This window comes from Patagioenas fasciata, chromosome 4 (genome assembly GCF_037038585.1).
Source record: "Patagioenas fasciata isolate bPatFas1 chromosome 4, bPatFas1.hap1, whole genome shotgun sequence".
Taxonomy (NCBI): domain Eukaryota; kingdom Metazoa; phylum Chordata; class Aves; order Columbiformes; family Columbidae; genus Patagioenas; species Patagioenas fasciata.
In genome coordinates this window covers 48,216,384-48,242,814 of record NC_092523.1, presented here as the reverse complement: position 1 = coordinate 48,242,814, position 26,431 = coordinate 48,216,384, and the positions used below count along the sequence as shown (strand labels likewise).

The following is a 26,431-nucleotide window of genomic DNA, read 5'->3' as shown; positions in this document are numbered from 1 at the left end:
TCTGATTCGTCATGGGTATCTGGCATTTCAGGGATATTTTCTAAAGGCCAGTGAAGTGTACTTTGCAGCATGCATGAGTCTGGTGGCTGGCATGGGCTCTGAGGAAGGCATCCCTCTGCGAATCGCAGTAAATCAGGGACAGAAGGAAAAATGTGCCTTGCTCTGTACTTGAACGGAAATTGTACACCTGTGCTTTTCTGTGTTCCTGGGCATATATGGCAGTAGAAATGTGTTTCTCGTGCATCGAGTGATGATACGCAATTGAGCTCTCTCCAGCACATGCAGTTATCCTTGTGGACTGCAGGCACTGGCCTGGCCCAGGAACTCAGCACAAGTAGCTCAAAGTTTGCTGTGCCTGTGTCTGTTCTGTGATAAAACAGTAGCGACAAAGAACACCTTGCTGACATAAAGATATGTGGTTTGGCTGAGCTGGCTAATCCTGAGAAGAAACGGGCCCTTCTGGTAGAGCTTTGGGCATGGATGGAGGTTTGTTCCTACGTTTGCCTGTGACTGGCCATGTGTAGCAGGTTGCTTCTAAATGGCATGGGGAGTGTGATTCAGTGTGCCCGTCTGCTTGGGGGAGTTTACAAATCAGCTTATGCTGCAGCCAAACTGAGTGTAGTAGTTTCATGACAGAGGCTCAGTTTGTGTCTCAACCTTAGCTTGCTGTACAGCACATTTTACACAGTTGTGGAGACCTGTTTCTGTGCCAAAAGGACAGGAGGGTGGCCAGGGGACAGATGCAACTACTCTGCACCATTTGTGCCATTGTAAATGGTGGGGCAGCAAAGGAGCATCTTCTAAAGTATCTGCTGTCTGTTTGCAGGTGCTTTTAACCAGGCTTGGTGGGAACCTTCCTGCTATGTCCTGAACTTGGACTTAGATGCATCTAAAAATCAGGCCTTGGCCAGCAAGTATCCAGCATTAAAGTGCTTTTGCAAGTAGGGCTCATGGTCATGAATCTGCTGAGTAATCTTAGTGATGCAGGTTTGTCTCCTGGAACATGGAATTGTTCTTCAAAACTCAACTGTGTTAGTCTTTAGCCTTAAGATGAAGCAGTTGGAGTTTTGATTAAAACCTTAGTGGCTTCTGTGGAAGTTAATATTAAAACCAGGGCCACGCTGGCACTAGGACAAGCTTTGTGGTTTATGTGTGTTATTGCAGGGCAACATTTCAGATGGGGCAGGCAAAACCGAGGTTTCCAGTAAAATTTGTGACATGCTCATGAAGGAATGCACAAGCGAAATACAGACTGGCTAGTCTGTGCTTAGGGGCAGAACATGTGCTGCAGGCATGGGCTGCTCCAGCTACATTTAAACTTAACAGTTAAACCAAGCAAACACCACTGCATGCTAGCCATTTAGTTTTTTCTTTTGTATCAGTGGAATACTTTGATCTCCTCGTTTCCACCCCACCACAGCCCTGAATAATTTTATTTCTGATCTGCTGCAGTTTAAGTAATTCCTGAATAGAAATGTGAAGTTTCTGAAACCTCTGAGGGATTCTGGGCCTGGAGAGTTGCCTCCAAGCAGTATCTCATTGCTAGTTTGTTACAGATCTGAGGATTGCATATTGAAATGGGATTTGCACAGCTTTTATTTAGCAGTGATGTGAAGTGTGATTTAGGTAGTTATGCTTGGTTTAGTACTGTGATGAGTTTGTGCAGCAGTTTGCAAAGACAAGAGGATGAAAACACTGTGGTGGGAAGGCAGTGAGTGGGACATCCCTTAACTGGGAGCGAGGAGGAACAGGAAGGATGCACAGGTGGCCTGCCCGCTTGGTGCCTGATGCATCTCATGGAGTAACTGTGAGAAGAGTCTTTCTTCTAGGAAGCAGTGTGTATGTCAGCAGGACATGGGAGTGGGACTGGCGGAGGTGTGGATGGGGCTGGAGACAGAGTGAGGTGAGCTTTATCCCAGAGGCAACCTAGAGGGGAAGGTCAAGCCATAAAGAAAAGGAGGGTTGACTGAAGAGCTGCGGGAAGGAGTTTGCCTGCAAATTGGACATCTCTTTTATCCTACAGCAACCTCCTCTGCTTGAGAAACCTCCTCTAAGGATTCCTGAAGTGGGAGAAGGAAATAGAAATGAAGGCTCAAGCCGACAGACCAGTGTTATGGCACTCCTCTGCTTTAAGATCTAATGGATATTAGCCCTGTCTTTAAAGCGCATAATGGTGCACTGATTTTATGACTCATCTTTCAGAGCTGATGTTTTCAATACTCTAAGCAATACTGCAGTTTAGAAGTCAAGCTGGGGCTGGAAACCTGGGAATCACTCGGACATGAAGCACTGTCCTTGATGGGATGCACTGCTGCTTTCAGTGTGTGACAGCTCACGTAATTGAGGACACTGCCTTGCAGATATAACTTTGAATTGCAAATACCATCATGATTTTTCTGTTTTGGAGATGTGTCTGCGTGGCTTAAAAGCTGCTCTGCCACTTCAGGTTTGAGTGTGGGTGTGAGATGAGGGTAGATATTTAAACCAAATATGCATTCAGATTGCAGACCATGGGGGCAAGCTGGAATTACTGGCCCCAGAGGTGGGGTATCTCTCAAGAGGAACTGTGTGTGTGTGTTCCTTGCCAAGCCCTCCCCTCTGTTTTCATGATACCAAATGATGTGTTCTTGCTTTGCAAAAAACAAGGGAGTTTAGATCTGCTTTTTCAATAAAATGAGAAAAGAAGCTGTGAGGAGGAGAGGAGAGGAGAGGAGAGGAGAGGAGAGGAGAGGAGAGGAGAGGAGAGGAGAGGAGAGGAGAGGAGAGGAGAGGAGAGGAGAGGAGAGGAGAGGAGAGGAGAGGAGAGGAGAGGAGAGGAGAGGAGAGGAGAGGAGAGGAGAGGAATCTGTGAGGCTTTCAGGTATGATGGGGCTGACTTGTGCCATTGCTGCACAGGCTGGACAGAGCTTCTTCAAAGCATGATTTCTTTTCTGGTTTTGCTGGCCTGCTTGGTAATCACAGCTAGACATGGGGAGACATTTTTCTGACATTCTTGGTTTAACAGCAGAGGAATTTATTGCAAGTATATTTCAAAATAGAGGAGTCCAAGGACCATCTGTCTTGAGTGTTTTAGTGGAAGTAGGGACAGCTCAGGGTGGCTCCTTGATTGATGGATACAGAGAGTTTTGTGTGGACCTGTGACTGCAGCCTGCTTACAGCTGGCCTCCCCATAGGAAGGACATCACTGATGTGGCTGGCACAATCCAGTTGGTGCTTCTGCCTGAGATGGGGCTGTTTGGCACCTATGTGGACAAGCTCAGCAGAAGAACTGAACCCTTGCTGGGCATGGGTGCTGCCAACCCAAACTGCCTTTGAGAGCAGACCCTAAATGCTAGGCTGGTCTCAAGAGGTGCTTCTGGTGCTATTGGGTGTCTGAGCTGTGGCTGGGCTACATGGAGGAGATGGCATGTCGATGGCCAGGGAATCTGACCTGCTGGGGTCAGGCATGTGCAGTGGAGCCAGGAGGAAACTTGAGTTGCTCTGAGCAAGCTGTTGGGGAAGTGTTCTGTGGAGCTGGGCACAGCTCAGCACCTGGCTTTCCCTCTCACTGTGCTGACCCGTGTCTTGCACATACTGCAAGGGTGCCAGCAGTGAGGAGCTGCCAGCTGGTCATTTGGACAGCAGAGCTGGTGCAACTCATTTAGCAGGGGGATACTGTGGGTTGTGAGAGAGCCCCCCACTGCTGCTGGCTCAATACAGAGCAGGCATTGCCTGCATTAGGTAAGAGCTGACTGCTGGGAGCTGGGATCTGCACACTCAGCAGAGTATAGTGTGGCCCAGAGTCCTGTCAAGACTCAGCATCAGTCCCACAGGAGCTGTGGCGAGCACACCCATGGAGACAGGCATTAGGGAATCCTCTTGAGTATTTTTACCTGCTTCTAAATATTGTTCTGGCAGCTATGAGAGGCACCCTACACCTGGCCAGCCATCACAGAACAGCAGGGTCTCTTCAGCTCCCAGGTAGCTCCTGCTGAGAAATTGCAGCACTGGAGCAATGGCTGAACAGGCGCAATGGGCAGGGTTGCTCAGGGACGGAACAGGAGGTAACATACGGGTTCAGAAAAGGTCAAGCATACTTGTCTGTGGGTGGTTTGAGGTCCTCCCCTGAATGTCTTAGAGGTGACATCCTGAAGTGATGCAAAAATCATGTCTGTGGCAGTCCTTTCAAACCATCTTCTTTCTGGTTCATACCAAAGAAGGTGCTGTTGGCAGGGTCCTTGTAGGATCCTTCTGCTCGAACTGAAAGACAGATGCTTTTGGGTTATCTTTGTTGGTGTGGATGGTTGTAGTATGCAGATGTGAATAATAAGGCTTGTATCTGTAGCTTTCTCTGTCTGCCAATTATCCTGCCGATGCTACAGGTCAGCTTCTTCCCTTTCATGGAGATTGAAAGTAAACTTCTGGATCCCATCTGCCCCCAAAGCCTAATTAAAACACCTACTCCTAAACCCTCCATCTCATTAGATTCCGTCTAGATGCTATGAATCCCTAAGGAGCTCACAAGTTTGTGCGCAGTGATTCAACGCAGAAACAGGAGAGATGGCAGATGTTAATGTTTGTGTGGAACAGCATGTCTCCAAGCAGTAATCACCAGGACATTCACCATGGTTACACAGATGAGACCTGCTTGGGTTGCAGGACCACTAAGCCCTCTTACAGTGCTCCTTTGCATCAGTCATGGATGTTTACCTGGTGAGGGGGAGGGGAAGGGCATGCTAAAAGCAAAAATTGCAAAAACTGCCTGGCTGATGCTTAAATGTTTTCATTATTTTCCCTTATTCACAGGAGAACTGCTGAGTCAGCCAAGACCAGAGGGACTGACGGAGATCATCTGTCCCAAGAATGGCAGCGAGCGAGTTAATGTTGCCTTGGTTTACCCCCCTACTCCTACTGTGACCAGCCCTTGTTCCAAGTGAGACCTGAAAGCAGACCCCCATTCCCCTGTCAATAGACACCAGAAAGCCTACATAAAACATGCACTTACTAAGCATTTTTTCTGGAAGGTAGCAGCCCCACAACCTGGGGGACTGTCCTAATTATTTGTGGATATAGACAGCCCACTCAAAGGATAAGAGGTACAGTAAAATGGGTTGAGGTGTTCCCTGAGCTATGTTGTGACATGCAAGGCACACATAGTGGGCAGGTCAGATCAGGAGATCAGCTTTAGGTAGGACAGGACCTCAGGTCCGTGTCCACGCCCTGCTCCAAGCAGGGCCACCCTTGCAGCTGAGTTAGGTTGCTTAAGACCTTGTCTTAGGCAAGGGTTGATGACTGCCAAGGGTGGAGGATACCTCTCTGGACTCTAGAGGTACACTGTTCACCTGGGGCAGAACTTTTTTCCTTGTGTCCTGAGTCTCCATTATTACAGTTTGGCTTTCATTGTCACAAAGGTGGACTGCTGTCTTGTTTTCAACATGTTCTTCACCAGATCCCAAGGCAGTTGGACCCCAGGCTATGGCGGTACATGGGGTTGTCCCGTTCTAGGTGTAGGGCTATGTACTTATCCTTGTTGAATTTCACAGCACTGTTGTTGGCCCAATTTGGTGAGGTCCCTCTGGACAGGAGCTCTGCCCACCTGTGTATCAATAGCCCATATGTACTCCACAGAGTGGGGATGTGCTTGGAAAACAGTGCTGTGTTGTAGTGGCAACAAATGTGAAACACCACTTGCAAAAACAGGCTTTTTGATGCATAGGTTTTCTTGCAGAACAGAAATGCAGCCATGGCCTGCTCTCCTTTGAGTGGCACAAGGGAATTTGGCAGGAACCTTAGAAGAGTGAGCCAAGTGTCTTGCTGGTGGCTGCTACTATGCTGCATGTGAATACATATTACTTTAACTTCAGTATCTGCAAGTAGCTTTGGATGCTGTTCTCTCTGTTCAGTACCGTACCACCCCGAAATACACTCATCCTGCTGAAGAATAGCTGTTGACCTGTGTGTGAAGGTGAAGTTCCCACCTGGGGGAGGAAACAAGGTAGCTGCCTTGATACTGAGCCACAGGTCACCGCTGTCTGTTCACTCTATCCTCCTGTATGTGTACTTGGCACAGCACATTTGTAACCCAAGACTGCAATTTCTGTTTTACTGTGCTGTCAGGCTGTGCCTGTGCACTTGTCCTCCTGCGCTCCAGCCTGCCTTCCAAAATGTCTAACAACTGTGTCCCAGTTTCACAGTCACTTTGCTGGCAGGCAACTTGTGTTCTCAAAAAGGCCTGTGTTACTTTTAAAGACTTCACCCTTCCTATTTAGAAGCCTAGGGAAAAACGTGTGTCTTAGGTTATTCATCACAAGCACTATGAACCTTGCTGCTTGTGCTATATTACATTTTCTTTATCCTTTCCTCTTCCAGATAAATCGTCAGTGCTGGTGCCAAAGGTTTTCCACCAGGCAGAACATGGCTGATGCTCTGCAGTGCTCCCATCTCTCCAGCTGAGGAGTTGCATGCTGATGGAGATCGATGGGACTTTGGACTCTGAAATGCTGTGGGATGGGGGCAGCTCCCAGGTGGAGGCCTCGTGGCTGGAGTGGATGCAGTCACCTGGAGATCGGGGACAACAACAAGGCATGAAGCAAAACGATTGCTGCAGATGGCAGGGCCACTGGCCAGAGGGAAAGCACTGGGGATAGGATTCTGTGGACGCATTGATCGCGTGTTGAAAACCCATTTGGATCTCATGATGAATGTAAAAATGTTCTTGGTACCATTTAATTCAGACCTGCTTGGAGGAAAGGCTCTTGAAATGAGCTGTAGCAGGATTCCCTGGATTTGTTCCTGGACAAGTGAGTTTTGTGGCAGGTGGCCAAGGCTTTGGCAGGGAGGGGGTGGATACTGTGAAGCCTTTAAAATTGCTCCACTGCAAAACAGTTGGCTGTGTCCCACACAGCAGACTTGGGCAGTGGCAGCAGAGCTGGGAAGTGTTTCCTGCCTTGTGTGTTCACATACACTGTGCCATGAAGCAGTAAGGATGTCTTGTAATCACACAGGAATGGAAGAAGGGCAGTCACTGTACCCTCAGCACTTGACATTTCTTCCTTATCGCTAGCTCCCAACAGCTCATTTTCTGCCCATGCCTGGATGCTCTGGAGTTGCCATTGTGGTATTCTCCGTGCATCGTGGCCACTAGAGCAGTAGAAATCTAGATCTGGGTCCTCCTCCTCCTAGCAAAGCCATCCAGGCATCTTTGTGCAGAGATCTAGTGAAGCAGCGCATGACTGATGCCCTTGGGCTGACTCTGGCAGCTGTTCTTCTTGGGCAGCCATTCTCCCTAGGCCAGATGTGGGAAAGGGCACGCTGAGCACTGCCACAACAGTGCTCGTTTCTCTCCTGACTAGATGGTTTTTGAGGACTTCTGAGGTGTCGCTGTCAGTTTGTGCCCTACAGCTGAACCCTGATAACTGGGGTGTGAGTCCTGCTCCATGCAAATATTTGATTTTGTGTAAACTGAATCGGAAGCAGGCATTTCCAGAGCCAGGATCCCTTCATCATATGCTGGTAGAGGTCTGAGAGGTGAGGGACTTAAAATGTTTATGTTAATGTTCAACTCTTAACCCTTCAGGCTGTGTTGGCAGACCTGGGATGGGTGATAGTGGTCAGCAGGCAGTCCCCACCAGGATGCAGGCTGGCCAGGCCTGCAGCCAGTGCAAGACAGTGACATGCATCCTGCTGGGACTTGCTGCTGTTCCACAGGTGCTGTTCCCCTGGCTTCTGGTCCTTCAAATACCATCCTTGTGTGTAGGGCTGCAGATATCCCCCTTGGCAGGAACTTAACACTGGGAAATGCAGGGCAGAACCCACTCTAGAGGGAGATTGTGGAGGCCAGTTAGAAGAAATCAAGCTATGGTGCCTCACCTCAGGGGGAAAGCTGCCAAATGAAATCTTGGCAGCTCAGTCAGCTGCACCTCTCTTCAGGATATCATTCCAGCTGGGGAGAGCTTGGGCTCAGATTTCGTGTGTTGACCTGCCACCTGTGACAATGGGCATCTGAACCTTTCTTATGTCAGTGAGAGGCATTAATTGATTGTGCTTCTGTATCCCTATAGATGAATTGGGAACTAGAAATTGCCTGTGGTGGCTGGAGGGAATAGAAGGGAGGTGAGATTTTTGAGTGGTGTCAAGAATAGTGGCTGGGAAACTCCCTTGTGCTGAGTCTTGCTGCCCATGAGACATGAAGGGCCCAGGTATAGCCAAAATTTATGTTAGGGCATTCCCTACTGTCACCTCCCATGCTGGGTGGCATTCTGCTCTCTTTGCTGCTACTTACCTCTCTCTTTCCATTCTTCATAGGAAGAAACTAGCAATTTGTTGCTGTGACCATTGCGTGGAAACCACATTGTAACGAAACCACAAACTGGAATCCTTTTCTAGCTGGAGACCTGTTTCCCAGTGCGCCCATCTGGTCTGGGATGCGTGAGCATTGAAGGAGTGAGAGGACAGAGCAGACATCTTACAGCCTGCTTCTTGGGACCACAGCCCTCCTGCCGGGGCACACCACCACAGCAGGAGCACTGCATTACCTAGCCTTTGCAGGGACTCAGTCAGCTGCGTGCACTGAAGCCATAATGCCAGCAGTGTGGCAGTATGGAGATCAATCTAGTTGGGTCTATTTAATGTGAAATGGTGATCACTCATCTGCCCACTGTTAAGTAACTGGTGTTAACTGTTTTCATCTGTGTTTTTTTTTTTTTTTTTAATATGCAAAAGCTATTTAATTTTCTATGCAGTTCAAAAACTCCTCCCCTTTGCAACTGCCAGGTGGGAGATCTCCGCAGGAGAACCAAGCCAAGTGGCTGACAGTCCTTTTGATTTTGCTGTCACACTTTTTTGAGGATGTATCCTGGAGTCTTCTGCACACAGTGTCCCTTCAGTGAGCTCCTGCCTGTTAGACCCCCACTTAACATCCCTGAGCCACAGGGATGAGAGCCCTGTGTTTTTGGAGGATCTGTCCTCTTTCATAAGTCAGGCCACAAGGAAAGAGCTTGAAGGCAGTGCCCTAAGAGCAGAGATAACCAAGTTCAGAGCATGTATTATATTCTTGTTCTTGGCCCTGCTTGGAGAGTTACTGAACTGTTAGAAATGACCAAGGCCTCTGTGGAGCACCCTGTACCCCTTACTGAAAGTGTTATGAAGAGGTTGGAAAGCACTGGGGCATCAATTGTCTCCCTGTGGAGCTGACAGTGAATTTAGCCCCTTTGGAATAGGAGGAAAAATCTCCTGGTACTAGATGCCTACTTCACTCGAGAGGACTATGCTGGTTTTGCTTATTGGTTTGCAGACCTCTTGCTGACCAGTTGATTTCCTACTGAAACTAGTGCAGACAGGTTTGGAAGCAGAGCTGGCAAGTTGCTTTGCACTGCAGGACTTTTGGCACCTGGAACGTGTCCTGGAATGTGTTGTGTTATTCTCCAAAGCAAAACCTGGGATTCAAATCTGCATCTGTCCAAATGAAACTCCCAGGATAGCAGCATTGCCTTCTGCTGCATCTGTATAACACATGAGAAATTGCATGTCCCTAAGCAGCACACAAATGTGTTGAGGTAGAGTGAGAGGGAGCGTGAAGGGTGATGCTGCACATCCAGCTCATCTTAGGGTTTGCAGGGGTACTTGGAGGCCTCTGGCAACTGCAGAGGGGAGGGTCCTGGGATACCTCTGCTTTAACTGTGCTATAGGCAAAAAGATCAGAGAAATCAGATCTGTTTCCAACCTGCCACAAGGCCAGGATGCATTTGACTAGTCTCTTTTTGTGGCAATACTGTTCTTTCGGCATTCTCTCTCTGCTCTGAGCTTGGGGGATTCAGCTTTAAAATTAAACAGAAATAGAGACCAGATTGGGATGTCACCTGCCTTGTGATCTCTCAAATCAGATGGAAGAGAGCGGGGGCTGCAGAAGTACAGGTCATCTCCCTTGCAGCTTCCCCAGTGCTACAGTTCCACGGTGGCTGTGAAAACCACACAACAGTGCATTTGGGTGCTGCTTTCCCAGAAACCCAAGATGTGCTTGGCTGCACTGTAGCTCTAGAGCTTACATGGGGTCTGTGTTCCCTTCCTCTTTGTACCTCTGAGGTGGTTAAAGTTTGCCAGAGCAGTAGGGTCTCCTCAGTGACGTTGTGTTAAAGGGAACTGCAAATAGCATTTAGGAGCTCACTAAGTGAGGCAAAAACCCACTGGCTAACTCCTGCAGAGTCAGATCCTGGAGCTCAGGTCCTCCCGTGCCCTTTGTGTGGGATCTTGGGCTGGCATCCTTGCAACAGCAGTGTGGGGAGGTGGAGACGCTGCACTGCAGTAAGCACAAGAAGAGGCAAGCCAAGTGGGCCTCAGTGTAGCACTCATCACTCACTTCATGGCTCAGTTCATGGACTGTAATTGCAGATATTCATATAATCTACACCCCTGGGCAGGACTCTGCGCACACACACATGCATGCCCAGACATACACCACACGCACACTCACCCACACATCCTCACCAAAACAACTGAAAATAAAAGTGATCTCAATCTCAAGGAGGGGTCTGGCTGTTTGATTTGTTTCTCCTCTTCCAGTGCCTCCTTGGGCCCTAGCTCTGAAAGTGTCTTTGCCACATTGTAGATGTGGGGTTTTCTGAATCCAGGTACCATGTTATTTGTTGTTTTGCAAGTCTGGTTTCCCTGAAAGCCCTCCTCAAGTGCCACATTGTTCAGAGGTGAGAGCCTTTTGCTTGCCAACGTGGGCATGAGCGGCAGCACCAGGAGGGTGAATTAAAAGTGAGTCCCTTTCCACGCAGCCTTGAGCAGCTGTGTGTGAGCCTGCTTTTGTCACCACTCTGCCCTGGAGGGGAAAAGACAGCCCTCCATGGTAACCCCAACAAACACAGCAGTACTGCACAAGGCAAGAGATGGCAGCATCTGCAGCAAGATGATGGTGTGTGAGAGTGAGGAAGGAGACACGACTGAGGGCCAGTGGCTGGGCCCCAGCCAAAACTGGGCAGATGTGGTTATATCAGCGTATTTAGGGGCTGGCAGATGTGGAGGTTGTCAGGCTGGTTGCCTCAGTCAAGTGGGTTCCACATACATGTTGGCCTCCATTGCAGAGGGACAGAAGGGAAATCTCCGAGGATGCGCTTGGACTGTGCTCAAGGGCTGTGGGAAGCATCAGTGGAAAATTAACTGGTCCAGGATGGTCAGAGAGGCCTCCTCCCTTTGCCTTATCCTGGGTGAGAAGACCCAGAGTGCTCCTATGTGTCTCATGCCAGCCACCGCACCCCACTGTTGACTGTGGATTAAGGGATATGGGGAAGAGCAAGTGAGGCTGTTTCCCTGGGCAAGGAGGGGATGTGGGCCAGCCAAACTGCTCTGGTGCCTGGGACACTGCCACCACACCCCACGGATGCCCCAAACCCCTGTTTAGGATGCCCTGTGCTGTCAGTGTCATGAGGAGATGAACGTGGAAACATAGGGTGTCTGTCCAGTGCTTTTCTTTCCCATAACACGGCCAGAGCTTCCAGAAAGTTGCCGTGACCTCAAAACCAGGAGGCTACTCAGCAAAAGCTCAGGAGGTACATGAGGGGAGCACGAAGCCAGAGGTGCTGCCGCAGAGGAGCGGGACCCAGGGCTGCCGCGGAGCACCCGCCCATAACAGTCCCGGAGGGGGACTGTGGGAGCAGCGGTTTGTGTTTCAGGAAGCGCAGCGGCCAGGCGAAGGGGAAGAGGCGGCTGCCGGGCCGCCCCACCGCCCAGGGGCGGGCCCCGCGCTCTCCCCGCCCCGCTACGGGCCGCTCTCCCCGCCGCTGCTGCTATGGAGGAGCAGGAGAACCGCCCGCAGGCTGCCCGCAGCGAGCCGCCGAAAGCACCCATCCGCGCCGCTTGCCCACCGGTGAGTGCGCCGGGGCAGCTAGGAGCGCCAGGCGGGCCGGCTGGGGCCGGGCGGGTGTTGCTGGCCGCGCCGGGCATGCGCCAGCGGTCCCGGCCCGCCGCTGCCGCCGAGCATGCGCTGAGGCCGCCCCGCGGCGCGCTTGTGGCGGCGGCGCTGCCTCCCGCTTTCCTCAGGCTTCGGCCCGGCCCGGCCCGGCCCTGGCGCTCCGTGTCTCCCGCGGCCAGACCTGGGGGCTGCGGTACCGAGGGGCTGCCTGCGCTGCCGCGGGACCTTCCGCCTGCGTCCGAGGCCCAGGGGGAGCCGGGGGCTGTGGCGGAGGCGTCGGGGCTGTGGCAGGCCGGCCCCACCGTGTGCAAGGGCTGCGAATAACCGCCCGGAGTCAAAGTGCCTTTAGTGTTTCTTCTTAATTTATTGCTTTGTTTATTTTACATAGCACTGGACATCTGTCCGTGTGTCTCTATCAGTTAGTGTAGATTCTGCTTAAATAAGGTATCGAGAGAAATCTTGTAGTGCTGGTCACTGTGTTGCAAGCTCATACCAGAGAAGTAACTTTTTGCTGTAGGAACTGGGAAACGCGTTCAGGTTTTGTCTCTTCAAGTTACTCTTTGGCATGACTTCAGACGTGTTTGTTAGTATACCTTTATTCTGTCAGTTGATTTTTGTGGAAGTGAAAAGGAAAATGGTCTTTCAGAGCAGGCTTCAGTGTCACTTTTCTTACCCATCTATAAGCTAGTTCACTCAGTTTGATCACCAGTGAAAAGGTGTGATGCTTTACTGCATTTTGGTGCCAAAATGATGTGTAAATTTTGATGCTCTAGCTTTGTGTTTTGACTTCGTTAAATAACTTTTGGAATATCTCTTTTCTTCTAGGGCAGGCAGCATTGTAGGATCAGTGATCAAGAACCTAATGAGAAAAACTCAACCGCCAGTTCAAATGACTTCAGTGATCCAGTTTACAAAGAAATTGCTTTAGCTAATGGTTACATCAACAGAATGACCAGAGATGAGCTCAGAAGTAAACTTGCAGAGTTCAAGCTTGAAACCAGGTTAGACTGGTTTGTAAATGTTTTCATTGTGTTTTGAGGGCAGTAGAGACATAAGGGATTATTATTTTGAAGTTCAAAAACACACCACAAAGTGAAAAGCAGACACACCACCCAATGCCAGTTGTTTTATGTGCAGTCTTGATGCAGTTTTTGTATTAAGACTAGCACATGTGGTAGTGCTTGATGTGTTACCAGATGTGTATGCTGCCTCAACTGGTAACACAGAGAAACAACAGAACATGTAACTTATTACTCAACATGTTTTTGGTCAAGGGAGAAAGACAGGTCTGAATTGCTGCAAGGGTTCTCAGGTGGCATTGCAGACCTTCAGTGTATAGAAACTTGCTTCAGAATATACATATTTTTACTTACTGTACCCAGTACAGATCTGATACAGGCTAGAACCTCTGTGGTGATAGGGCTCAGAATTTAGTCAATGCAGAGGACGGGAACCTTTATGGAGAGTTTGCTAATCTGAACAAATGAGATAGAGTATTGTGAATAAGTGAACATATAAACTGGATTTGTGCTCACTGAAGAGGAGGAAAGGGCTAAGTATATAAGAGGGTGGTTCCTGTTCTATTGGCAATGACCTGCAAAACCCTTTGATATTGCTGTGGCCAGACTAATTTGAGATATTGAGAAGATGGTCAGCTGGGAAAAACAAAGTGTATTGTTTCTTTTGGCAGCAGTAATGCAGTAGTGGTGGTGATGGTGGGGAATTAGCAAGTGAGAAGCTACTGCTCTGGAGGAAGAGGGAATAAGAAAGGTCAGATGGAGTCTGAAAGGAGAAGTCTGTCTTTCTATAGAAGAAGATGACTGTGGAGGAGATGCTGTTCAGAGGAGAAAAAAAAAGAATCAGAGATTAATTTTAACAGAATAAAAGAAAAACAGAATGGTGTGGGTGGGAAGTGCAGACTGCCTCCTCTACCCTGTCTGTCTGCAGATCTTCTGGCTGTGTTTTTTTTTAAGTCCTTCTCAGTTAAATGAATTTGGCTCCTCAGGAGGAAAAAAATATTCTTACTTGATAGAATTATTAGCAAAACAAGTTGGATTTGTGCAACTATTTAGCAGTTATTCTGATTTAAAAAAAAAGCAGAACTCAAATAGTAAATTATGTGTTTGTGGTTTCCTCCTAGGTTATTGAGTTTCTATCTGTGTTTTTTTTTAATTCAGCTGTAAATGCAGAAAATTTTAAACTTTTCAGTTAAACTAGGCTTCTTTTGTCAATTAAATTGATCAAAATATGTCTTACATGTAAACAAATAGTGTGCCACCTCTAATGTAGTGAATTGAGCAGATTGCCACACACCATCCTTTCCCTTGGGATAATTTTGATAGCAAATCGTCTCCTTTTTCAACACCTTTTATAGGTTTGATGAAGAAAAATGTAATTTTCCCTGCCATGTGTTCCCAGACTCTCTCAACTTTGAATGAACTAATTGAATTAAACTAGATTAATTGAGTTTAATTAAACTAGATTAGTAAACCAGAGTGAAAAAGAGTTATCTGTGTTTGCAGAAGAGGCTGATGTTCTCAAATGCAGGTTTAGTAGTCTGATTCCACTTTTATTTGTGGATAAGTTGTCTGCTTTTCTGATAACACCACTTGCTACAAGTAGCTCTTGCGGCTTCTGTGATTTCATTTGAAATGTGCAATTTTAAAGATAACTTCCTTTGAAGAGTAAATTATCCTTGTTTATTCAGCTCTGGTTTGGTACGTGGCAGTTCTGGCAGTTGCACTTGCATATTGTACTGTTTGTATTAACAAGATGCAGTAGGTAACTTTAATCACTTGCTGCTGTGAATTAATGTGCTAGCCGCAAACCTCCTGAGAAGCTGGATCTTGACCAGGAAGTTTTTCTGACAACTGAAATCTTGAATACTTTATTTTAATTGAGTTAAGCTCAATTTTAAATTTAAATTGAGACAAACTTGGAATGTGGGCATTTTATCTGGATTCTACATTATCTATGCCACTGATGCAACAATAACCTTGGGCATCAGTTGCTTCAGGCAGAGGGCACAGGGGAATGGGGTGAAGCAGTTCTGTCTCCAGGGCCAGAGGTCATCCAGGAGCAACCTACAAAGACTTGGGCTTTGCGAAGGCTTCGGCTACTGAGTCTTGCAGAACTGGACGTGATTGCAGAGTGTCTCTGCACTGTGCTTCTCAGTCTGTCTTCAAACACTGGTATTATCTACATGTTTTAGTTGTCAGGGGTTATCGCAGCATCTGTACTATCCCAGATAATGCAGCGTTAACTGTGTGATGAAGTTGAATTCCAGATTTGTAAGTGCTGATGTTCAAAGTGAAGTTAATGAACTTCCAGATGTTAAATATAGCTTCAGTTCTACAATGGTGAAATAATTAACTGAGAGTGAGACCTTTGTCACTTTCCTTATCTCTTTAGGGGAGTGAAAGACGTGCTGAGAAAGAGACTGAAAAACTATTGCAAGAAACAGAAGCTGATGCAGAAGGAACCCATTAATGGAGAGAGCTACTATGACTACATCTGTGTTGTTGACTTCGAAGCAACATGTGAAGAAGGAAACCCACCTGAATTCGTACATGAAATAATTGAGTTTCCTGTTGTCTTACTAAACACACGTAGCCTAGAAATAGTAAGTGATCTAATTACTGTGTCGGTATGCCGTTTTCCAATGTAACTTCTTTGATTCAGAAGGTTTAGATTATGCTGAGCTTCATTTAAAATAGCATATTTTTTAATTAAGACCTAGCTTCTGTGCCTCTTACATAGAAACAAAACTTTCTATTCTTAAAGCATCTGGAATAGATCATGGTCCCGCTGTTGACTCCCTCTACTGATATGAGGGCCTTTCTCAGTCCTCCATACCCCCACACCACCTCTTCCCCTGCTTTAAGATCCACAAAGCTATTTTTAGGGCTCAAGGGATTCATTGTAAACGAAATTAAAAAATTCTGTGGTCCTGTGTGAGGGAATCTAGAAGAGACTTATGCCAAGTTCTAGAAAGTGGGTTTGAGTGAACTCTGCTTCTTGGTGGGCTAGACTATTTCCACAATGTACCCGACAGATTGACAGCTGTATAACCTGATTTTAAACATATTTTGTAAGCATTTGGCAGCCTCAAGTGCTCTGTCCCAGTGCCGCTTTATTAGGAACAACTCCTTGCTGTCTAACTGAAACTGAGTGACTCAGTGAAATGGAGGAAGTGCACACTCCTCTGACTAATGGTTCATTTATTAGGAACTTCTAAAGGGAGGAGGATTTCCAGTAATCACTGTGATGCTGCATTGGATTGTGGCTGCATGTGTGACTAACTGCAGAAAAAGAATTGTGCAGATTAACAAGGTTATTTTATTACCCTTAGAGTAGTAGGAAACTGTGTGGTTTTTTTCCTCTTTCCAAAGTGTTTTGTATAGCAGCAGGGATCTGAGGCTTTTTTTTTTCTTTGAAACTTGCACGCAGTCTTCCCTCTTGTACTGCTTGATTTCCTGGAGTGAGGTCAATGTTTAACTGTGATGGGCTGGCACACAGAGGTGTACAACTTGCACGCAGCCTCTGAGATATGCAGCCAGTTGCCTGCCTTGTGTGACAGGTGAGTCTTTAGAGATGCCACCCAGAAAACATCAGACTGTGCTCATGCCTCTCCTCTTCCTTACTCATGCTCTCCTTTTCCCAAATCTTCCCCTTAATTGCAGTTGGTCCTTCTCCCCTCTTCTATTCACATCCCTGCTCTTTGGTGCTGGCTGGCTGAGAGGAAGGACATGTTCCCATTGGAAAGCCAGCCAGCCATCCCATTGAGAATCTCATGATGGGCGGTCAGGAGGCTCATATTGGCTGGGGAGGTGCACACCCGTTTTTGCCTCCAGCAGGACAAGTAGCCACTGTTGCCTTTCAGCTGTTGGCAAGCCAAAGAAGGTGCCTTGTGGGCTACATAGCGTGCTGCTGCTGAGTGCCTGGTTCTCTTATTACAGGAGGATACCTTTCAGCAATACGTCAAACCAGAAATTAATCCAAAACTTTCAAACTTCTGCATCAATCTGACGGGAATCACCCAGGTAATTTGCACTTTTGTTTCTTCAGGAAAAGATATGGAAAAAGAGACAGGGCATTAATGTTTTCAGACTGGTAATCCTTCATGGTAATTTTTCTGTAAGGCTTATTCTCTTAGTTATTGACTTTTGCCCTTTCCCAGTCATCACATAACTGATTTCACTGAGTTGATCATCCAGGTGTTTGTAAGGAGCTGTAGGGAAGAGCATTCACTTTGTAATGCATGTGTAGAAACTTAATCTTTAGCAGAGGAAAGCACCTTTTAAATTGCATTGGTTCCTCTTCTAAGATTCTTATTCTAAGGGATTTAGAGTCTTACGACGGCAATAGCTTGCGATCAAGTGACTTGACCAGGAGGAGCCTTGGGCAACAAGCTCTTAGGTTTTAATCGAAGTTCAACAGCTGACTAACCTTGTTATCTTACAGATACCATTGGTGCTTTTGTGGTAATTTTTTTTAGTTTATAAAACTCTGTCCAATTGTCTGCTTGCTTTAATGTGTGATCTACTTTCTGAAGATGTTTGTGAAGCCAGCTTAGCAAATGAGTGACATAGTAAATACCTATATACAATGTAATTCTTACACTTCGTGCTGTTTATTTTTTTTTTTCTGAAAAAGTGTTCCTTGCCTTTTTTCTTTTTTTCTCGTTCTTTTAGGAAGTTGTTGATAAAGCTGATACATTTCCTCAAGTTCTGCAGAATGTCATAGAGTGGATGAGACAGTGGGAACTGGGAACAAAGTATACCTATTCCATGTTGACAGATGGGTATGTCCTTATGTAAGCTTCAGCACAATCTAAAACTGCAAAACTTTAATCTTTGTGAGAGTATTGTTAAAGGTCGATCATGACACTGCCGTTTTGCCATTTTATTATAATTTTAGCTTTTGGGAATATCAGAAAAGCTGAACTAAGCAGTTTGAAATGAAACTTAAATCCATTAGATGGCACTGTTTCTTTCCTTGCTTTCTGTGTGCACCTAAATGATGCTGAATAGACTTTTTATTCTTTTCTATTGTTGTAATTCTCTGTTTATGTCTAGTTTTTAAGTACATAATGCTTGAAAATAACATTGTGCAATTTCAGCTCTAAGCAACTCCCATGGTCTCCTGAGTCTGAGGTTTTAGGGATTGGTGGTGGTTGTGTTGTAGCATCTGTGTGTTGTTACTGTTAATACATCCTGCATATTTTGCCAGAAAGCAATAATGGATTATGCTGTTTATCGAACGAGGAGAACTGGGTGGCACAGAAAGCTCTCTGCTTGGGCTCGGAGGACTGTAGCTCTGGTGGGTCCCAGCTCTGACGAGCTTTCTGTGTGAGGGATTGACTGGTCCTCAAACTGCTACCTGAACTTGCTCTGTGACAAGGTCTGTGTGGAAAATCAAGTCCCCTAATGACTGCAAAGTGAACAGTTTTTGAGATCTAGATATGTCTGTGATGCAACATTGTTCTTACGATCTTAGCTTTGTTGTAAGAGGAAAGATAATATTTGAGCCTTATCTTATATAGCACTGGCTGGAGATTTTTTCTGTAGGTGATGCTTGCTTTTTAGCTGTGAAACGTTACTTTTCTGTTAACGTGCCCACTTTACTCCTTCTTTTGGAATGAGGGATTTAAGTAGCACAGGGAGTATTTGACATTGTCCGTGCTGAGGTGAATGGTGCATGTTCCTGTTGCTATGCCTGTTGTTTGCCTGGACTAAGTCGTCTTCTGGGCTGGACTAAAAAGGCAATTATGTGCCACTCTGTTACAATGACTGTGTGACAAAACTGGAGTTTATGAAAAAAGAGCATAGGGGATCTTAGTATGACTTCCTGACGCTTCTGTCAAGTAAAACACAGATAAATATTCTAGTCTATAATAGGAGTGGTTTGGAAAATAATGTGTCATAGGAGATGAATTGACACATTAAAAAAAGCTTTTTTTAAACTAATCCAACTTACAAAGTGAGAGGTTTTCTTTGGCCATGAGACTTTTTTCTCAAAATACCTGAAGATTCAGACAGTGACTTTGAATTATAGATCTTTTCTGCTGAAGAACCCATATAATTGAAATGTGGTTGTGTCCAGTGTGAACAGTGAAGCCGTTTAAAACCTGCCACACAAGACTCGATGTGTATGGTTTAGATATGTGTACACCTTAAAAAAAATAAAGAGAACAAAACTACTGCAAGACTGGTTATAATATTCAGCCTAGAATGTGCCTGGAATTCCATTCCACAGGAATTCCCTCAGTGAAATCCCTCAAAGAAAATAGGTGCAGTGAAATCTCTCTGTCATATAGGTGAGATTGTGTAGTTAGGTGCAAGAGAGGGGGAAAAAGGCTTTATTTTAGCTTGAAGCATACAGACTTGTTGGAGTGGTTCCCTTCAGGAAGGCTGCTAGAAATGCAAGGATTATAGTTTCATCTTCTTTCCATAAAAGTCTGATTCTCCTGAAACTAAGTGCAGTCTTGTTTTAGTAACCTATGTTAAGTACAGAGATGGATGCATACCCAAGTAATCAGGAAAATGTAAGGTTTCACCTGCTTCCCCAAGGGCTGTGTAAACATCTAGTTTATTGGCAGTTTTTGGAGTAGATGTAGGTGGAGAAGCTGGCATGCTCTTTTGTGTTTTAACCATCCTGTACCTGAAACCATCCTAGTGAAAATCTTGTTCATGTCATTATTTGTTTTCCCCATGATTAACAAATTCATATTAAAAAATTCTTTACCATGATTATAGTAAAATAGCTTTTCCTAAACTGTTTTCCTTCTACTGACCACCAGAGAAAATAGAGGTTTTTTGTGCTACAGCTGTGCAATATATACACACAGGACATGTGAGTTATGTTTTACTAATGTTTTTGACTTTTTAAGGTCTTGGGATATGAGTAAATTTTTGAACATCCAGTGCCGTATTAGCCGTATCAAATACCCTTCTTTTGCCAAAAAGTGGATCAATATTCGCAAATCATACGGGAACTTCTATAAGGTTTGTACAGACTGTTGTTTCTCTTTCAGGAAATTTGTTTTAGAAGTCTGGCATGTCCTGTTGTGCTTGTTATCTTTACTTGTGTAGCATAAAATTATAGTACTTAAACTAGTTGCCTGGGGCCTGATTTTCAAATGTACCTCATGCCAAGATCTCACTTTACTAATTGAAGATCATGTAATCTACTGCGTTTTTATTTTAATCTTGTTTTTAAGAATCAGTAGATGCTCCATGAAGGATTATCTAAAAATGTCATACCGGTGTTCTTAGATCAAGTTTGTCTTGAAGTAGTTCAGCTGAAAAGACCGTGTATTGATTTTTTTTTTTTCAATTATTTTTTCCTGGTTTTGTGTAATACATTTCAAAATTAATTTGGACCACTACCCTCAGATATCTCCACTTCTGACAATGTAGTAGGGACAAAGGAAGATTAGGACATATCTACAGTGAAATGAAATTGGCAAGAGAAAAGTGGTACCAAGATCAGTGCTGGACCTTATTCCTGCTTTCTTTCACTGTCAGGTTACCATAAAATGGGTTATCGGAGATTCTAGCGAATCCCTAGTCAGTCTACACAGAACCATTTGTTTGAATGTGATTTCAGCATAGCTGACAATCTTGTCTTGAAGGGCGTTTCTGTACTAAATGTAACCTCTTTTTTTCTTTGACCTTTCCAAAGCATGAATGTATAGTTAGTTGTCAATCAAGAGAGGACTTGGGGCTTTTGCTGGTGTAGCACTTTGCATGGGTTAAGCTTCCTTGTCTGTTCATGCTGTATGTGTTGCTGTTCTGTTCTTGTGGTGCTTGAAAGCATTCAGAAGCTTGATGTCGGTGAGAACTGGGAGCCTGGTGTTTCTTTAATTGCTTAGTATTTAAAAGGAGAACCAAAATCTGATTCCCTCTGCAATGCCACTTTGGGTGGTAATTCCTTTTCTGTAAGACTTGTTAAATGTAACTAGGCCATGGCTTCCAGTGTTGCCAGCGCTGGCACATCTTGAGCTGGTGCAGGTAATGGTGAGAGGCTCTTGAGATTATCCAAAGTCTAGACAAGCTCTTGCTGACTATGTCTTCTCTGTAAAAATGAGAGTGCCTGTCTCAGCGAGGTGCTTTGAAGTTAAATTGTTAGTGATCTGACAAAAAGCAACATGAAAGTAGCATGTGACTTAAGTAGACTTAAAAATCTGCATATGTTTCTGCTGCACTGTTAAAGACTTGGTACAGAACCAAATTCTTCAATGTGGTTCACTTTCTCCATCAGGTTCCTAGGAACCAGACCAAGCTGACGATCATGCTTGAACAGTTGGGTATGAATTACGACGGGAGACCTCACAGTGGACTTGATGACTCTAAAAACATAGCACGGATAGCCATACGGATGCTGCAGGATGGCTGCGAGCTGCGGGTGAATGAGCAAATGCATGCTGGACAGCTGATGACAGTCTCCTCCACAGCCCCGTTAGAGGGAGCCCCGGCTCCACAGATGCCCCGCTACAGAAACTAGTAGTTTGGGGTTGTTATGCCTTAGGAACTCTTCTCAGATATCTGCTAAAGACTGTTAAGAGCTTATTAAACAGCTGCATCAGCCAACCTGTCTGCAGTGCAGAATCCAAAAGCACCTTAACTAATCATCTCTGTTGAAATAAAGAGGAGTGTGGAAGCTCTTTGCCCTTTGAAGCCTGTGTTACAGCATTTTTTTATACTGATTATTGTTTGTTGTTTTTGTTGTTGTTTGCAATGTTTCTAAGAATAAGGTTGATGTGCAGAATCCAGGCAAAGTGTTAAGCTTTTAAGAACATGTAATTTAAACACACACAAAGATCGACTGAGCCTGCGTGCTGCTGTTCCACCCCAGCCTGTGGATGGTGTTTATTCACTGTGCTCTACTCTGATGATATCTAGCATCTGATTATTCATTGCACACAAATAAGACATGGCTAGAAGAACTGAAATAGCAAGTGGTCAGGCTGGCCTTTCCCCATAAGGCACTCTTCTAAGGGTTCCTGCTGGTAATTTTTTTTGTGGTTTTTTTTTATGAAGTCTGGAAGAAATGGGAGCATGTTTATCAGTTCTAAAGCAGTAGAGAAGTAGTATTGTTTGGTTGTGGTGGGATTTTTTGTGGTTTTGATTTCTCTGGATTTTTTTGTGGGTTTGTTTTGTTTGTCTGTTTGTTTTCCTCTAAGGGATAATTTGTCTGCTTCCATGTCAAATGGAAGAGCTGTGTATTGAGTACAAATTCCATTAATGCAGTATGATAGTAGGTTTTTTTAACAATACCTAGAAGGTTCTTCAGATTTTCACTTTGAGGATCATATCTCCTATTCCTCCACTTCATTTATGTTCACTTTGAGACACTGTCAGCCATTTGGTCTTAATGAGTGAAGTAAAAGTAAGTTCAAAACATGCCAGATCATCAAAATTTTGTGCCATGCGGTTGTTACATAAAACAAAAGACACAGCTTCTAGTTCATAGTTAAATATGTGCTCAACTATTTCTGGTACCTTATTCTACCTCTGCCACTGTGAAGCTATGCCTTTATCTCAAAATCTAACACTGGAAGATTAATGTAATTTTATTAGTAAAGGCCGTATCTAATTATTAACAACAACTTCTGCTTTCTTTCTAGGCTCTAGATACTCAAAAGTGTTGATTTGCTTTGTCTCCATGGGCTGTTATGAAGTAAAGCATTCATGTGATCAGCTTTACATTAGAATGGCTTGTTCTGAAAAGTGGAATGACATTTTTTGGTTGCTGTTAGAAAAAAAAAAAGTTAGTTTGCTATCCCTGTGTCCTAATTTATTCATTCTTTCTGCCGCTTACCTTCAGGAAACAAAATAACCAGCTCATAATAAAGCTTTGTTAAGAATATTTACTGCTTGGTTAATAAAACTCCTCACATCTTTCCACGCTCTTCTGACTGTTAAATTGCATCAATGGAAATGTGAAAACCTTAAATTCATGTAAGAGAGAGAAGTATTGGTCAATTCTCAGTTGCTTCACATGTAGGAAGGAAGCAGTTTTCTTGTCAGAGTCACAGATCTGGACAGTCACAACTGCTTGAGAACTATGTTCATTTTTTCCTGAAAGTAAATACTTACACAGTTTTGTTGGACTTTACAGTTTCCTTTCTTTCTTAATAATACTTGATGTATTTTCAGAAGGTTAAAATCCAAATATCTGATGTGCTTACTCTGAAAGCACAATTTATCTGTCCATATTTTGTACAAATGGTTAATTATATTCTGTTTTCACTGTAGCAGCCACAGTATCCTCTTTTCTGAAGAAATATGGTAATTTACTTTTTTTTTTTTCTTTCTCTCCGAGTGCAGGTTTCTATTATAAAATTTGAGTCTAGCTCAGCAGATCTCCCCTGGGGATGCTGGCAGTATCATAGACTCTGTCACTAGTCTTTTATTTACAGGTCTGTAACCAGCCTTACAGTCCAAGGAAAAACTTTATTTGGTAAAGATTGTACTACAGGTTTCATAAGTGAAGAGCTGTTGTAATTTTACATCGTTTAAGTACAGACTTGTTTATTTTTGTTAACTTCAAAAAGTATTTTAAGATGAAGGTTAAATATTAATAATTGTTTTGGTTTACTACTTGAGCAGGTTTTTTTTACCAGTGAGTTGCAGAAATCAGTAGAATCATTCCAGATACTATTTTATCTAAGTTGAATTAATGTCAAACAGTAAGCTGTGATTGTTTTCACAGAATGTTTGATTCCGTGATTTTGAGATAAAGTGAATTTTATCAATGTTTGTTGGTTTACTTGAAATGTAAACAAATTTATTAAAATAAGTTGATATTTATTAACATGTCAGGTACTGAATTCACTCTATAAAGCATGAGATGACTTAAGTGGTCTTGGTCTTGGCGTGGCCCGTGATTAATCTTCTCTGGTGGACTAGCAATGCTGCCATGGCTAGGTGTCCTAAATCTCATGGACGTGACTAGCTCATAGTGCTTGGTAAAGGGATACATTTTGCTGGATGCTTTCAAACTAAAGAGGAATGCCATATTTGAGGGGAAAAAAAATACGTAGCATGGTGATTTTAGTAGTGACTCTTGTGTCCAGCCAAACCATGCTTTTTCAGGTTGATCTTGCTTTTTCATCCAGAGCAGCTTACTGAGTGCATCTCTGCTGTCATGATTTTTTATTATTAGGGGAGTCATCCCATGCTGGAAAAATACATTGCCATCTATGTAAGAAACCAACTCCTTTTTATGCAGGAAAAAGAACATGCAGGCATTATCCTGCTAATAGAGTGAGAGGCCTTGTCTTCTTGTTGTTGAGGTTTTTTTTGTTTGGGTTTTTTATTTCACAGTTCAGGAGCTATACTTGAGCAATTTTACGACTGCTGTAAACAGCCTTTGTAAAACACTAGTGAACTTTAAAGGAAGGACTCGCAGACACGTTTCAACATAGCATTTTCAAGCAGATTTCTTAATAAGTATTTATATGAATGTGAGAGGGATTCTCAGAATCTTGGGGTTGTGTTAGAGAGGAAAAAAGGTTTCTCAGGTAGGTGAGAGAGCAATGACCTCTGTCTCGATGAGCAAATGTCGCTAGCTGCATGGGGAAGAAGAGGTCACAACAGTTTGTAGCCTCCCATCAACCTCCTACTGAGGTACGGCTACAGGGAAAAGTCTCAGCAGGACAGTTGTCCATAGAAACTGCTCCTGTCCCTGCTGGCCTTATAACAAGGTAATTTAATAATTTAGTTTAACAAGGTAGTAGTTTCCGTATTTTGTTGGAAAGTAGGGGAGGCTGTTCCCAGCCATGGAAATAAGTGAAAAACTTCAGTTCACCTTGAGCTGAGGTTCTCATGTCCTTGGAGAGCTCTTGGTGCTTCACTGTTCTTTGACCTTGCAGAAGCAATGTTTATTTCACCACAGCTTCACTAAAGGATGTTTCTCTCACCCTACAATTTCCAAGGCTGTTTTTAAGTCCTCCCTTTATCCTTTTCTCCCATTAGTGAACTTTAGTCTCCCCTGGAAAGAAGCTTGTGCTAGTTAAGATCTTTGTATGCTCTCCTTTAACTGGGGGTGGAACACAAAACAAAAAAAACCAACAAACAAAAAAGCCCTTTAAAAAGAAATTGGAAGTCTCAGCTGTAGAGGTTAGGTGTAAAGAGATGCAGTTACTGACTGGAAGCATTTGAAAGGGGCTAAGGGCATCAAACATCATTCTGTTGAAACCCAGGTCATTCTATTATTACCCTCATCTCAAGGACTTCATATTTGACAGCCACATGACAGCATACCAGGATTCCCCTAATGGTGATAACATGAAGTAACAAGGTGGTGGTCAGTCCATGCTTCTGCTCTCCCTTGTATTGGCCTAGCTGAACAGCCACAATAGGAGCAGGATAACACTCCATTTTAGAAGAACTTCCTGCTCATCTGATGGAGAACAAGATGCTGATCTGCAAGTACGGATGCAGACAAGGCTTTGGAGGATGAGAAGTCTCTTCTCTCTTGGGTCCTTCTAGGCTGGTGTTTGTGCATTCATAAGCTCCAATTATGACTGCCTTTTGCCATCTTTAAATCGGAGGACTTCATGTTGTGGGAGGAAAGCCTGAAGTAGCTTCAGGGATGTACTTCTTAAATTAAAGGAGTGTCCCTGCTTTGCACCAAGTGGCTTCACATGGAGGAAAGGCTTTTTCAAATGAGTGACAAGAGCCTTGGACACCTCTTTATGGCAGAGGTGACCCCTGGGTATGTTCTGATTCAGGATGTGGTTACATGGCTCAGGCAGCTGTCTCCTCTGTGGCTGCTCCATTCAGGGGTGCCCCACGAGTAGTACCATGCCCTGCTTCTGCGGTCTTACCTCCGTGTGGTTGTGATTGCACGTTACTGTAAAACTTGTGACGCTGCTTGCAGATGTATAGTGGGTTGGTTGAGGTTTTTTTTGGCCTATTTTCCTGGCTAACTAATTGCTAATCGGTGAGCCGGCGGGGGTGCTGTTTGAAGTGAATGGTACAAGTGATAAAGCATTGGTAAAGTACTACAGGTGATTCTGACCTCCTTTGTTTGTGTCCAGTTTCTCACTGTGTTGATTTTTGAAGAGCACACGTAGCCAAGTGCACCTCTGTGAGCCAGAGATGTCCCAATAAGCTGGAGTTGCTTAATCGTGCTTGTGCTCAGCTTTGGGTTGGGGAGCAGGTCCTGGCTGCAGGCTGGCCCTGGAGCCTGACACACCTTCCAGACAGCTGTGTGCTCAGCAAAACACCACACTTGGCCATTGCTTATTTTTACTTATGACTGGTATCAGTGTGATTGAGAGGCCTCCTTGCTGTGTTCCATTCTTTAATAATAATTCATAGTTTGAATTGATAAGAAGTTGAATATTTGTTCTCTGAGCAGCATGAAGGCACCTTATATGTAATTTAGAGACAGATACAGCAGCAAGGTATATTGAGACTCAGTGTCCCACTTTCTCACCTGAAAACATTTGAACTTTGTGATTAATTTTCTGTAGATATAGACTAAGATGATGGAGACCTAAACAGGAGGGAGGAGTGTCATGTTATT

The 26,431-nt window shown here is 44.6% G+C and overlaps 2 protein-coding genes across 9 annotated transcripts in view; both read left to right on the top strand.

Moving 5' to 3' along the window:
* Positions 1-10,497, top strand: part of MFHAS1 (multifunctional ROCO family signaling regulator 1) — a 35,517-nt gene extending 25,020 nt beyond the window's left edge. Inside the window, exons 2-4 of one of the 2 annotated variants that reach the window (XR_011738828.1) lie at positions 4,786-4,912; positions 6,349-6,779; positions 8,284-10,497. Coding sequence is in view for 1 of the 2 variants with exons in the window: in XM_071807800.1 (XP_071663901.1) it covers positions 4,786-4,912; positions 6,349-6,352 (131 nt within the window). In the remaining variant the exon portion in view is untranslated. Of the gene's footprint in view, positions 1-4,785; positions 4,913-6,348; positions 6,781-8,283 lie in introns of those variants that run through there. The other variant, XM_071807800.1, reaches the window with a different exon arrangement.
* Positions 1-22,798, top strand: part of ERI1 (exoribonuclease 1) — a 146,367-nt gene extending 123,569 nt beyond the window's left edge. Inside the window, exons 2-8 of one of the 7 annotated variants that reach the window (XM_071807803.1) lie at positions 11,778-11,845; positions 12,716-12,891; positions 15,302-15,512; positions 16,849-16,932; positions 17,584-17,693; positions 19,782-19,896; positions 21,155-22,798. In XM_071807803.1, the coding sequence (XP_071663904.1) occupies positions 12,839-12,891; positions 15,302-15,512; positions 16,849-16,932; positions 17,584-17,693; positions 19,782-19,896; positions 21,155-21,397 (816 nt within the window). In that variant the 5' untranslated portion in view covers positions 11,778-11,845; positions 12,716-12,838 and the 3' untranslated portion in view covers positions 21,398-22,798. Of the gene's footprint in view, positions 1-11,465; positions 11,846-12,019; positions 12,230-12,263; positions 12,474-12,500; positions 12,607-12,715; positions 12,892-15,301; positions 15,513-16,848; positions 16,933-17,583; positions 17,694-19,781; positions 19,897-21,154 lie in introns of those variants that run through there. The other 6 variants (XM_065837314.2, XM_065837317.2, XM_071807802.1 and 3 more) reach the window with 6 other exon arrangements.
* Positions 22,799-26,431: the final 3,633 nt, after the last annotated feature.